Source organism: Mus caroli, chromosome 2, assembly GCF_900094665.2.
Source record: "Mus caroli chromosome 2, CAROLI_EIJ_v1.1, whole genome shotgun sequence".
Taxonomy (NCBI): domain Eukaryota; kingdom Metazoa; phylum Chordata; class Mammalia; order Rodentia; family Muridae; genus Mus; species Mus caroli.
This window is the reverse complement of record NC_034571.1, coordinates 127,899,331-127,913,932: the sequence shown is the minus strand read 5'-3', so window position 1 is coordinate 127,913,932 and position 14,602 is coordinate 127,899,331. Positions and strand designations below refer to the sequence as shown.

Below are 14,602 nucleotides of genomic sequence, written 5' to 3'. Positions count from 1 at the left end.
CTGGATTCACAGCCACTACAAACCCTGACTCTTGGCTTGTTGGATAAGCACACCCATCTCTGTGTTTCAGTTCAATTTACATTTCTGTTGCTTTTCATTGAAAGGGCACGATATCATGTGCGATGCTCAGAATCTGGTCACACTGCCTTCTTCCTGGGATTAACAATGTTCCACTATAGTTGGACTGCGTAGGGATTTAAAATAAAACAATATTGCAAACACAATTTAGTTATTCCTCCTGATACAGGCATGTTACCTTGTTTCTACTTTATGGAAAATTCTTGGTGTTCCTGAACTTGTGATGCTTTGCTTAAAACAAAAATTTTGCACATAGTAATCTTGAGTTTATTTCAACTCTTAAAGCATTTACTCCCTAGCTACTGACCAAACACTAAGGGGACTTATATACCTTCAGTTTTACAATTTAATGGCAATAAACCATTTAGAACATGTAGTACATATAAAATTATAGTACATATAGTTATATAGTATAGTCTATCAGTAATTCATGAGGAAGACTTAGTGATGATGAAGAGTGGAGCTTGAAGCACCTGCTAATAATGTGTTCTGCTATATTAGTTCAATTATTCAACAAATACATACATACATACATACATACATACATACATACACACATGCTTTTTATAAAAGAGTGAGATAAGAAACAAACTCAACTGTTTTATTTCAGTTTTGCAGTTTAACCAAAAGTGGCTTTCATTCATGGATATCCATTGAATGCTGAGGTCTGGGTCCTATTATCAAAAGTACCAATATAACGGTCTTGTTTTTCATGTTAATTTAACTCACTGTCTTTTTTCTAAAGACTCTAAGTGATTAAAAAGACATTAGTCTGCAAACCAAAACATCCATGGACATCTTGTTCAGAAGAGGCAAGGGTCACTCTGCATTCCCTAGTCAAGCATAGTTAGATTTGCATTCAGACAATTAGGCAAGGAAGAAGCATTTGGTGACAGGGACAGGGACATTTCTAAATATGTGATATTAAAAAAAAAAAAGAAATGAAAAAAGTCCCTTGAGAATGGTATTTTCTACTACAAGATTCCAATTCTCTCTTTGTGGAAATCAAGTACGTAAATATTTGGCTTAGAATGCACAGAAACCCTTGGACTTTTTGTAATGAATAAATGAATCTCTCCAAGCAGAGATGCCAGAGTGGATATATGGCCAACAGGCTAGCCACAGCTGGATAACAGGCAAAGGCCATTCTCTTCTGAATACTTTATACTTCCTTGTGTCACATTTTCAGACAGTCTCTATGTATATGGGTTTAGTGTTCAGGCTTCTGGCCATGTTAATTTATTCCTTTAATTTTTGTCTTCTACTTAAAATCTTAAATCATTCACATGATCTGGGCATGGCATCAGAAACCTTTAATATCAGAACCAGGGAGACAGAAGCAGGCAGATGTTCTTTAAAGTCAAGACCATCCTCGACTTTAGAGTGAGTTTTAGGCCAGCTAGCAATATACAGTGAGATCGTATCTTAAAAACAAAACAAAACAAAACAAATAAACAAATCAACAATGCCCTCTAAAACCAGCTCCCCAGAAACTAAACATTAGCATATATACATTATGTAAGTATATTATTTTACCATTAAAAAGTCTACTTTAAATGTATTTGTGGAATTCCTGGGAATCATCAGGCCTCACAGGCTAGGGAAACAGATAGGCTACCAGTAGATCTTCACCCCTTCCTCCTTACTTGCAAATCTAATGCTCAGGTCCAGCTCTGTAGCAGATCACCTGCTGAAGCCTCCCCTCTCTCTTCCCTCATCTCCAGTACATCATGCAGCTCTTCTTTTCCATCTTCCCTCCTTACTCATCCCTTTGTATGAGTTCTCAACTCCAGCATGCATTTCTTGGGAGCCCACTAGCCAAGCCTGCTTGAAAACCCAACAGGCCAGGGAAAGCAGGTAGATGATTTTCAGATGTTCACTCTGCCTCCTCTCTTCCAAATAAAATCCCCCAATCTCATCCCCAGCTCATAGCAGACTTCCTGCTGTGGCCTCTCCTCCCATTCTGCTCTCATTCCCAGGGACTCAGGAGACATTGACAGATCATCCTCTCTTCCTTCTAGGAACTCCAGTGCCTTTCCTTCCTTTGTAGCACATTCCAATTCTTGTCAGCTCCCAATACTTAGAAACATTGTATATGGAAGCCCAGTGGCCATATCTGGCAGGTTCTCAGAAACAATCCCTACCAGGCAAGTCACAGCTACCACACTCTCCTAAGAAACAGAAAGGGCAACAGAAACCAAGGAACAAAACATCAACTTCAATGACAAGACCAGATATCAGCATCTAGAATTACAATCATCTCAAACCCAGATGCCTAGATATAAACAAACAAACAAACTAAAAAACATACTCAGTAACATCCAGGACAATATGTCTCCATTAGAGCATAGCAACTTTACTACAATAAGCCCTGAGAAATGCAATATAGTTGAAATATAAGACAATGACTTCTAAATAGCCTTTATGAATATATCTATCAGAGGTCCTTAAATGAAAAACATGAATAAATCCAGTAAAGAAATCTAAGAAAAATGAATAAAACTGTTCAATACCTGAAAATAAAAACAGAATTAATAAACAAAACCCTAACTGAGGGAAATCTGGAAATTTAAATTTTAAGAACTTATACCAGAACTTCAGAGGCAAGTCTTACCAATAGAATAAAAAAGACGAAAGACAATCTCAGGCATTGAAGACATAATAAAAGAAATGGATACTTTGGTGGGAAAAGGAAAAAATGTTAAATCTTAAAAAAAATCTAGGTATAAAAAACCCCAAAAGTCTTGGACACTTTAAAAATAACAGAAATAAAGGAAGATAAAAACATAATAACACCCAGGTTAAAGATACAGAAAATATTTTAAACAAAATGAAACTTTTCATGACCTGAAGAGGGAGGTGCCTATCACAGTACAAGAAGCATAAAGAACCCCAAAAAGACTGGACAAGAAAAGAAATGCTCTTTAGCACATGATAATCAAAACACTACAACAAAGAAAAATATTAAATTCTGCATGAAAAAAGACAAAGTAACATATAAAGGCAGACTGATTAGAATTACACCTGACTTCTGAGTTGAGACTCTAAAAGTTAGAAGGGCCTGAACAGATGTTCTAAAACTTTCAAGGATCACTGATGCCAGCAGTCTCAGTTAGGATTTTATTGCTGTGAAGAAAAGCCATGACCATTGAATTAAGGCTGGCTTACAGTTCAGAGGTTTAGTTCATTATCATCATGGCAGGAAGCATGGCAGCATGCAGGCAGACATGGTGCTGGAGAAGGAGCTGAGAGTTCTACATCTTGATCCACAGGCAGCAGGGTAAAGGCTGGGCCATATTAGGCTTAGCTTGAACATATATGAGACCTTAAAACCTTCACCATTAAAGCCTGTACCCACCGTGACACACTTCCTCAAACAAGGCCACACATCTTAATAATACCAGTTCCTATGGGCCAAGCATTCAAACGTAAGAGTGTAAGGGAGCCATTCATATTTAAACCACCACACTAACCCAGACAAATATATCCAGCAAAATTTTCAATCACAATAGATGATGATGATTATAAGGAAGATGAAGGAGAAGAAAAAGAAAAAAAAGGAGAAGGAGGAGGTGAAGAGACATTCTATGCTAAAATAAAATTTAAATACTATCCGTCTACAAATTCAGCCTGTATAGAAAATGCTACAAGGAAAATATCAACCTGGTGAGGTTAATCACACCAAGAAAACACAATGAATGAATAATCCTTGGGCAGCAAGTCATAAGAGGAGAAAAAGAGACCACCACAACACCATAAGAAGATTCAATAAATACTACCCATTGATAACTCTCAATAGCAATGACATAATTTTCTCAATAAGAAGACACAGGCTAAGAGAATAGTTGTAGAAACAGGGTTCATCCTTCTGCTGCATCCAAGAAATACACCTTAACAACAAGAATAAATATCATTGCAGAATAGAAGAATGGAAAAGGATACTCTAAGCAAATGAATTTAAGAAGCAAGCTGGTGCCAAATAGACTTCAAGCCAAAATAACTAGTAGAGATATGGAAGGATACGACATACTCGTCAAAGAAAAAAATCTTCCAAGAGGATAGATTCCAATTCTTAACATTTATGTACCAAGCATAAATGGGTACCCAAGTTAATAAAAGAAACACCAGTACAGCATAAATTACCTACTGATCCTCACACACTGATAATGACCTTTCAACACCCCACTGTTGGTATTAGGTCATGCAGACAAAAACTAAACAGATAAATACTGGAGTTAACTGATGTCATAAACCAAATGGACCTAACAGAAAACTAAAGGACATTTTACCCAAACACAAAAGAATACACTTTCTCAGCTGTGACAGGACTTTCCCTGTCCAATTACATCAAAATATTAGTGTAGCAGGAAGCCTGTGATTGGACAGGGAAAGGGGAGGTGTTGGTAAGAGTTGCAGAGACAGCATCTAGGAAGAAAGGGGGAAGGCCAAGATGGAGGAGGACAGACAGGAAGAAGAACCTGAACCAGCTTGGCTGTAGATAGCCACAGGTAGTTATGATATTATAAGGCTAGAATAATTGGGATAATTTGTCTAATCTAGGTGGGAAGTCTTTATCATTATCAATTGGTTCCAAAATTATTCTATTGTCATCTTGTGAATTGAGAATTTATTGATACATAAATCTCATCAGTTAATTATAAGCTTCAACAGTTTTGCTTCTACTAGGTTGCTGGGTTGTCTGGCAGCTGACCGTGGGGTGGACGGTTGTTGCGTGGGGCTGGCATGGCAGCAATTTGAAGAGAGACTCGGGAGCTCTGGCCCAGAGAGACCACCTAGTTGAAATCACTCTGCTGGAGCCATATGGTCTGCTGGTGCATTGCAGTAGTGCAGGAAGCCTGTCAGTCTTTTTAAATATTTCCTGCAACACTCAGCAGCTCATGTAAAGTTCTCCAAAATTGACCAAATACTCAGCTACAAAGGAAGTTTCAACAGATATAAGAAAATTAAAATAACACCTTGCATCTTATCTGAATACCAATGATTAAAACTGGATATCACCAACAAAAGAAAGCTCATAAACTCATGAAAACTGAACAACTCACTACATGACACTGCTTGTGTGACAGAGAATCTGAGATTAAATAGCCCAGGGACAAAGGGCAAAAGCAAATACTACTATCCTAAAAATACAATGTAGCAATCAAAGGGCTCCCAATGACATCATGGTGTACTCATAGATCAGTGTCTTGCTCAGCCACCACCAGAAAAGCTTCTTCCAGCAGCAGATGGAAACAAATCCAGAGACCCACAGCAAGACATTATGCAGAAAATGAGAGATCGTGGACACTCAGCCCTAAATGGGGTATGTCCTCCAACTCCTTCCCCTCAGGCTTCAGGAAACCTTGAAGGAGGAGGCAGAAAGGATGTTAGAACACAGAGAATGGAGAACAGAAAAAAATAAGGCCCTCTAAATTAACATCATAGATGGACATACAAACTCTAGGTCAGCATGCATAGGACCTGCACAGGTCTGCACTAGACAGGGTCTTTGAGATGAAAGGAGAAATTGACACATTCTCCCATCTAGCCCATTGAAAATTTAATTTTTTTCCAAGGGAGACTTGCTGGGAGTACAAACCACTCTTAAGAGTCAGCCTCATGCCCTGCAGTAGATGACCAACAGGAAATAAATTCAAGGACATCTTTGGAGGTTCACTGTCTCACAATGCAGTGTCAAGGCTTCTTAACTTTTCCTCTCTTTTATGAAAAATATAATTCAATGTTGTTTTTACTGATTTATTGTTTTTACAGTATATGTCCTTTGCATGTGTATATCATAGCTTCTAGTTTTATGGGGTTCCTGAGTATTTGCAAGAGTGTGTTTATCTGTTCTGTGCCTTTCTTTAAGGACTTTTCCTTCTGTTTGGTTGCTTTGTCTTATTTCGATTTTTTAAAAATCTTACTATATTTTACTTGTTTCGCTATTATCCCTTAAATGCCAGTTTGCTTTATTTTTAATTTTTTCCCATTTTTATTAGGTATTTAGCTCATTTACATTTCCAATGCTATAACAAAAGTCCCCCATACCCACCCCCCACACCCCCCCTACCCACCCACTCCCCCTTTTTGGCCCTGGCGTTCCCCTGTACTGGGGCATATAAAGTTTGCAAGTCCAATTGACCTCTCTTTCAAGTGATGGCCTATTAGGTCATCTTTTGATACATATGCAGCTAGAGACAAGAGCTCTGGGGTACTGGTTAGTTCATATTGTTGTACCACCTATAGGGTTGCAGTTCCCTTTAGTTCCTTGGGTGCTTTCTCTAGCTCCTCCATTGGGGGCCCTGTGATCCATTCAATAGCTGATTGTGAGCATCCACTTCTGTGTTTGCCAGTTTGCTTTTTAAGGAGAGACAGAAAAGGTATGGATCATGATGGGGGGTGGGGGCTGAGGAGGAGCTTCGATGATTAGAAAGAGGGGAAACATAATTAGAATATATTGAAGGGGAAAGGCTATTTCCAATAAAAGAAAAACATATTTCTTAAAATCAGAGTTTATGTATATTTCTAACATATATTTACCACATTCACAATTAAATAAGTTTCTCATTACTCACACTAAAAGTTAACTTGTAATTTTCAGGGTATAGAAGTAAAATAGATGAAACAGACCAAGTTTGTCAGTCAGTATTGAGCTTAACACCAACTTAATTGATTCTTGGGTATGCCTGAGGAAATATTCAGCATGCTAGCACAGGAGAAAACAAACTATGACATCATATTGGACTCTGGTATCTATTTTATCATGTTTTCACTGATAAAGATACAAGAAACACCTGATTTAAAGTACAACTGGTGTCACAAACGGCAAGCCTTCATTAAGTCTTGAGTAAGCCATTTGACTACAAAGTCTTGTCTTTGCTCTCTGAAAAATGTTCATGTGCATTTAAATATTTAGTCACTCATTTAGTCACTTATTATCTGTGGTAGTGCTGGGTCTCAGGGTTTCCTTCCTGTGAGACAGTGTGCTACCATGAAGCTGCATGTCTAGCCCTCATATGCATTGTTAAAGTCACATGATTAAAGAAACCATTTCTTTAGCTCTCAAACCAGCCACCATATTCAAGTAAACCACAGCTTTCTAAAATTGTCCTAGGTTAACTGTGACTCAAACTTACCCAACAAAGAAGAGACAAAATGGTGTTTGTTTGTTTTTAAAGAAAAGAAATCCCAAAGTCAGACACAACAGGTTAGGAACTATAAACTCTAAATTAATAACACTGATTTTCATTGCCTAACATAATATTTCAAACATTTAGTTTCTTTCTTCTCTTTTTTTTTCTTTGTTTATTTTTTGAGACAGTCTTTCTATGTAGCCCTAGCTATCCTGGAACTCACAGAGATCTGCTTGCCTATCCCTCTGGAGTTCTGGGTTTAAAGGCAGCCACTACGACAGCTGGCCTCAACCTTTTAGTTTCTAAAGTATTGCAATTTCTCCACCATACAGATAAATCTCAAAATCTTTCTCCTAATGACTATGAAACTAAGGTGAATAAATAAGAAGAAACTCTAGTCTTCCTTGTTCCCATAAGCTGTGGGAGCAGCACGCAAAATGTCTTGGAATATAACAGCTCACGATCACTGCTGTTCGCTCACTCAAGTGGCTGGATGAAGAAATAGATGCTGCCATTAAAGAAGACTTCCCCTGTGTAGCTAATGGAAATTTAGAATAACAACTGTCTGGGCTGTTTGTCCAGACATACTTGTCTGTCCTGTGATGTCTTCAGACACAGCATGCATGGCTGCATAAGTCCTGTCTTAATTTTCCTTAGTGATAATTATATAAGGATGCTCAAGATGATTGAATGAGTGCATGAATGGATAAAAGTATCCTTGATGCCCGGAAAATCTTTGATTCATTTCTGTTAAAATTAATTCAGCTTGGACATTCCCTGGATTTTCCCTATGGGGTTCCATCTCTCAGCTTTCTACTCATTTTGGTACCTCTCAAACCCTGGCTGCTCAATGTAGGTCCTGCAGGCTGGGTCAGCATTGCTCAGTACCTTGTTAGAAATGTTGAATGAAGAATTTAAATTTGACAAGGCATCCAGTGATTTTGAGACACATTAGCACTTGAGAAATGTTACTTATGTTTATATCCTACTGTTACCAGTACCCCGGAGCTCTTGACTCTAGCTGCATATGTATCAAAAGATGGCCTGGTCGGCCATCACTGGAAAGAGAGGCCCATTGGACATGCAAACTTTATATGCCCCAGTACAGGGGAAAGCCAGGGCCAAAAAGTGGGAGTGGGTGGGTAGGGGAGTGGGGGGGAGTGTATGGGGGACTTTTTGGATAGCATTGGAAATGTAAATGAGGAAAATACCTAATAAAAATTTAAAAAAAAGAGGAGAAACCTTCAAACTCTTCTTTGTTGCTGTTTTTGTTTGTGGTTGTTAAGAAAGGGCTTTGCTGTATAGCTCAGGCTGGCCTTGAATTTGAGATCCTCCTGCCTCAGCCTCCCAAATGTTGGGATTACAGTTTGTTCCACTATGTCCAGTTAGTATAGGTCTTCAATATCAAATCTTTTATCTTTTGATCTGTTGTCTCTAAATTTTTTCATTAGCAGTTTTTTGTTTGTTTTGTATTTAAATGCTGAAGTCATAAAGAATACAGATGCATGCATGTGTGCATGCTTACAGATTTGAATTAGCTAGACTAGGGCCTATATTTTCTCCCTCCAGGTCTGTGATAGCAAAGAACAGTATGTCTAGGTGGAGAAAAGCCATCATAACCTCTCTTAAACAATTAACAAAGTTGAGGTGGTCAATCCTTTGGCTAATGGACCAGGGGTACTGTCTCAGGAAGATGTGTCTACTTTAAGCCATGCTAACAAGACAGGAAGAATAATTAATATTCCAGGTGTGTCAAGAGAGAGCTACCTGCTTTTCTGAGTTTTTCAAAATACATTACTTTTCTTAATATTTTTTTCTCTTCTGTTTTTCTTTTGGATGCTGGTCAAAGACTAAGTATCCTTTTTCTGGTGTGTTGGGTTTCCTCTACCATGGCTAACCTTTATGCTGGCTTAACTCAAACAACATGGACCTCTCTCCCCTCGCTCCCAACTATGAATCTTTAAAAAAACAAAACAAAACAAAACAAACAAAACAAAACAAGGCAAAACAAAACACCTATCTCTAGTTTATGAGATAAGAACCACAAAGCCACTGGTTTGGATAGCTTTTATGGCCATTGAGTTTCCAGGACCATAGATTTTTGGGGTACTGTCATTATCAAAGCCACCCTGACATTCCAGTATCATTTCTATTTTGTCCTACTTTAAGTAATAATGGTAATCTATTAGCTATTATGTGTTAATCTAATCCAAATTACACACTTTCCTTTTACCCTTAAAATAGGACAGTTATCAGAGGTTCTTTTTTGTGTATGGGCTTTGGGGGTTGAAGTGGGCCTACTAAAGCCTCTTATAATTTGACTAGTTGACTACTGGAGAGTTGACTATCTCACTGGAGGGAGGGTGACAGCCCTACCCAGATCCAACCAGATTTGCTTATTTATCACTTCTGTCTCATGAAGTGACAGAGGTTCATCTCTTACACTAGTAAGTGGTCAGGCATCTCTTCACATCTTGGTAGCATAGGACAAACCTATCCTTCCCGTGTGCTACTTGTGGCTTCTGTGAGATACACCAATCTAATCTCACTATTATGGGGAGTGATGCTTTGTTGGAGCACAGATGCTTTATGTAAGTGATCAGACCTCACCTCCAAGCCTATAATAATATTGCACTCTTAATCCAGTCTTCTTTATAGGTCAAGGGGGAAATAAAAGAAAGTCTAACACACAAGGACCTCTTATGATCTAGCAAGCAGCTAGGTGGAACACACCAGAGGAATTAAAACCAATCTTCAACACTTCAATAACCAGAGAAGACTTAACACTGGACCATCGCAACACATGGGTCGGAGGCTTTCTAGTGGGTATTATTTATTTCAAACTCACAAAGGATCAGTGAAAAACTTTTCCCTCTTCAGTTTTGCAGAAGAACGTCATGCATGGAGAGGTTATGTGTCAGGATGGCGTGCACTGTGATGCCTCTGGCTACTGCAGTCATTGGTTTCATGAGCAATGTCATTAGGCCACAGGGAGGCCTGCTGGTTTCACAAAAGCTTTTCCTTGCCACATTGTTATGAGCTAATCATTTTTAGACTCATTCTGGAATTGTTCCACCATTGAGTGTTAGCTGTTCTTGGAAAAGTCAGGAAGTTGTCCTAGCTTGACAATAAGAAGCAGGCATTAGAAAAAAAAAAAAAAAAAAAAAAAAAAAAAAAACGTCTTTGCGCATGCTTGCAGGGCAGCCCTGCCAATGACAAGGCCAACATTGGGCTTGTGGCCTTCTTTCACTGACCTTACCTGAATGGCAACAATGGAAATCATGTTAATAATCAGGGCAAAATGCTTGGCCAAGAGCACAGAGAGGCTGATGAAAAGTTGTCTATAAATTCCCAATTAACAGACTGAAGAAAAAAAGTACAATTTTGTTGTAAGCTTAATACATAGCTTCCTTTTCTTTTGAGAGGGCTGATTCCAGGACAAGTACAATGTATGATAAAACTTCAGCCATTCACCCTCATCTGTGGTTTGTGATTGCTATTTCTGTTACTACACGAAGTACCTGCATGTTAACGTGTGATTAACTTCTACTCAATGACTGGTTTCCTGTGGTTTGTTTTTTTCCCTAAAGACTCTAGGCATTTGCAGTAAGATGAGTCATGATGGATCAGGCTCCCGAATGAGGGCTTTTTAATCCAGAAGAGAGTCAGCATCAGAGGTACAGGTTTCACTAAAGTTCTTATTTGAAGATTATGCTATGAATATAGTTAGAACACCCATCAAGAAACTTTATGATAATATTTTGTTGATTATTTTCAACATATATATAATATTAATATTAATATTAGAGACTGCCCCACCTGGGGATCCATCCCATATACAATCACCAAACCCAGACACTTCTATGGATAACAACAAGTGCTTACTGATAGAAGCCGGTTATAATTGTCTCCAGAGAGGCTCTACCAGTGCCTGACAAATAAAGAGGTGGATTCTCATAGCCTACCAATGGACTGAGCGCAAGGTCCCAAATGAAGGAGCTAGAGAAAGGACCCAAGGAGCTGAAGGGTTTAGCAGCCCCATAGGAGGAACAACAATATGAACTAACCAGTACCCCCAGGGCTCCCAGGGACTAAATCACCAACCAAAGAGTACACATAGTAGGACTCATGGTTCTAGCTGCATATGTAGCTAAGGATGGCCTAGTCAGGCATCAATAGAAGGAGAGGCCCTTGGTCCTCTGAAGACTCTATGCCCCAGTGTAGGGGAATGCCAGGGCCTGGAAGCAGGTGTGGGTGGGTTGGTGAGCAGGGGGAGGGTGGAGGGGATAGGCGGTTTTCGGAGGGAAAACCAGGAAAGGGGACAACATTTGAAATGTAAATAAAGTAAATATCTATTTTGAAGAAAAAAATCTTCAAAAAATATATATATTTAAAAATAATTTCCTGGTAGCTTAAAGCTGCTATTATGATGTCATTTTATACTACTTGTTTTATCCTACCAAGATTTTAATTTGAATCTACCAAAATTTAATTTAAAAAAAAACCTATAGGCCCAAACTTCAGAATATTCTCCACATGTGGAGAGATTTATCAGTTAGTATAAATTGGAATAAGATATGATTATAGCAGACTGAATATTCTCCTTAGTTTTGGAGACTTGGAGAAAAACAAACAAACAAACAAACAAACAAATAAGAAAACAGAAAGCCAAGACAAATTCATGGGCTATTTTACACAACTTAAAAAAAAATGACCCTAATGGAATAACTAATTTAGTTAGTTAATTTGCTGCATTAGAAAAAAATTACATTCAATTACTGTATAGATTTGGGGAAAAAAGATGAAACATTTAAAACTTTGTGGCTTGCACCACAGACAGAACTCGAAAAGTATATCACCAAAGTTAAACCAACGAAAAACTACATCAGGCCAAAAGAATGCAGTAAAGTCCAAAAGGAGAGACCTTCAATCCCTTACTCCCCAAGTGTGATCGGTCCCAGAGGAAGCAGGGTATCAGCAGTGTGGTACTGAGTGACGCATACTACCTTTCTTGGCGAGGCTGCTGTTGGGCTCATATTTCTCAATCAACACTTGGACCTGTTCCTGCTTCAGAGGTGGGTAAAGTATTTCATTGAGCCGGGGATCTCTCTGCTTAAGGTTGATAAAATCCATCATCTGATCAACCGTCAGGTACGGTTTGCTTTTGGCACCACTGAAAGTAATGGAAACATAAGAAATCACAGTCTGTTCCACAACTTTTGTATGCATTTGAGAATGGAGAAATCAAACTCCGCCATATCCGGAAAGTCTATAATGGAATTCTAACCTTGCCCTAAACACATGCTGCTTCGCCCCCTACTTCCACTTCACAAAGCTTGGTGGGTTACCACTCTTCCTGACTACTACCACCCAACCTAGAGAAGAATCAGATGACTAACAACATCTTTATCACATGTAACATAAAACTGCTGATTTATCACTTAAAAAAGAAAAAAGTCCAATGTGCTTGAATATGATTTTCCTTTTCATCCCACTAAAGTTGCAGGTTTACAAGAGTTTATACTGCTTTTATTTGCTTCTTTTGGTTTGTGGAGACAGGGACTCACTCTGTACCCGTTTATCCTGGTGCATGCTACAATCCAGGTCAGCTTCAAATCCCTACTAGGCCTCCCAAGTCAGCTTCTTTCACATAATGATAATAACAATTTATAATATTATGTAGAGCTAAACATGCAATCTCATTTTATCCTCAAAATAACGCTGTTATTGGTGTTATTCAAATGCCTATTTCAATTTAGTTGACAACTCATGTCAATTCAATGGTATAAATATTGTGGCTACGCAGTAAACGTTTTATGGTGATAAAATCACAAAGGTGCTCATTGTGCTAAGTGACAGCAGCAGGGCTTGTCTGTCTGTCAGTTACTTCCTTTACCAAATTTGGATTGACTTTTTGCCAATAGTTAGATTTTGGTATATCAGAAAAGATAAATTGATTTCCCCCCTCTTTTCATCTATGTGTCTCTTCAAGAAGCAATACCTAGGGGCTAGAGAGATGGCTCAGCACTTAAGGGCACTTATTCTTGCAAAGGATCCAGATTTAATTCCCAGCATCCACATGGTGGCTTATGTAACTGTGTATAACTCCAGTTTCAGGGAATCCAACTCCCTTTTCTGGCCTCTAAGAAAACTAGGCATATACACAGCATATAGATACCATGTAGGCAAAATAGTCATATACATTAAATAAAAATACATCTAAAAAAGCAATGTTTATAAACGTTTGTAATTCCTAGACTCAGAGAAAACCATATGTTGTATGTGAGGGTGTTTTGTAATCTAAACTTCTTTATACTGATACTGTTGACAGGAGTACAATATATAGTGTGCAGTCAGGAATCCTTCTGTTACATGAATCTTTCTCTTGTATGTTAAGACACTTCCTGCTGTATTATAAGCTTCAGTCTAAACAAAGCCAACTGAGCATGGGAAGTGACATCTGGGGCCATACATGTGTCATAGTAAACACATGCTCATAAGAAGAGTAGTTGCTTGTCAAGGCCAGCAGCACATTGTCACCTCCTTCAAGTCGCTGCTTTTGGACAATCTCCTTCTAGTCATAACAAAAGTCTGCCCTAGACACTCTTATCACTGTAAGCTAGAGAAAAAGTAGATTAAAATGCATCCTCTTACAATTCGGAAAAGATGTTATCAATTTCAGGTCGGGGACAGAGATTGTTCAGGAAAACTCTGTATACATCTGGAGTGAAGTCCTCTTGGGGAATGGAGTCATTCTGGGAAGTAAAACAACAGGGTGAGCAGGAGCTTTCTCTAGTTCCCTTTCTGATTTCTCTTTTTCCCTCCCACCCCCTTTCTTCCCTGCCTCCCTCTCTCCTTCTCTCCCTCCCTCCTCCTTTCTTTTTTCCTTTTTGCCAAACCAGTCCAAAGAATCCAGAGAACATCTTTGAGGCCAACTCTAGACTTCATGTAGAACCTGACTTTGGCATGCCAACCACAACTTTTTCGTTGATTTTTAATTTTAATTAAAGCTTACCACAGTTAACACAATTTTACTAAAGTAAGTTACACGTAGGAAGTCAGAATCTGTTCATTAGAAACATTTAACTTACCTGTCTGACCTTGCCTCGTGCCCTTCTACCCTCCCTCTTTCCCTTCCTAATTCTCTCCCTCTTTTCCTTCCCCCCTCCACTGAACCCCCTTGTTTGTTTTCCCAGTGCTAAGATTACAAGCATGGACCACCAAGTATGAGTTGTTTATATGGGTCTGGGGATTAAATTCAGGTTCTCCTACCCTTTACTAAGTGAAGCATCTTCCCAGCTCACTTTATTCTTTCTTTCTTTCTTTCTTTCTTTCTTTCTTTCTTTCTTTCTTTCTTTCTTTCTTTCTTTCTTTCTTTCTTTCTCTCTCTC

General features: G+C 38.6%; 1 protein-coding gene across 2 annotated transcripts in view; it reads right to left on the bottom strand.

Annotated features, from left to right (window-relative positions):
* Plcb1 (phospholipase C beta 1) overlaps positions 1 to 14,602 on the bottom strand; it is a 673,173-nt gene that overhangs the window by 203,038 nt on the left and 455,533 nt on the right. For both annotated transcript variants that reach the window (XM_021181191.2, XM_029472272.1), the window contains exons 8-9: positions 13,866 to 13,966; positions 12,218 to 12,384 (exon numbers count right to left, since the gene is read on the bottom strand). In XM_021181191.2, the coding sequence (XP_021036850.1) occupies positions 12,218 to 12,384; positions 13,866 to 13,966 (268 nt within the window). The remainder of the gene's footprint in view (positions 1 to 12,217; positions 12,385 to 13,865; positions 13,967 to 14,602) is intronic.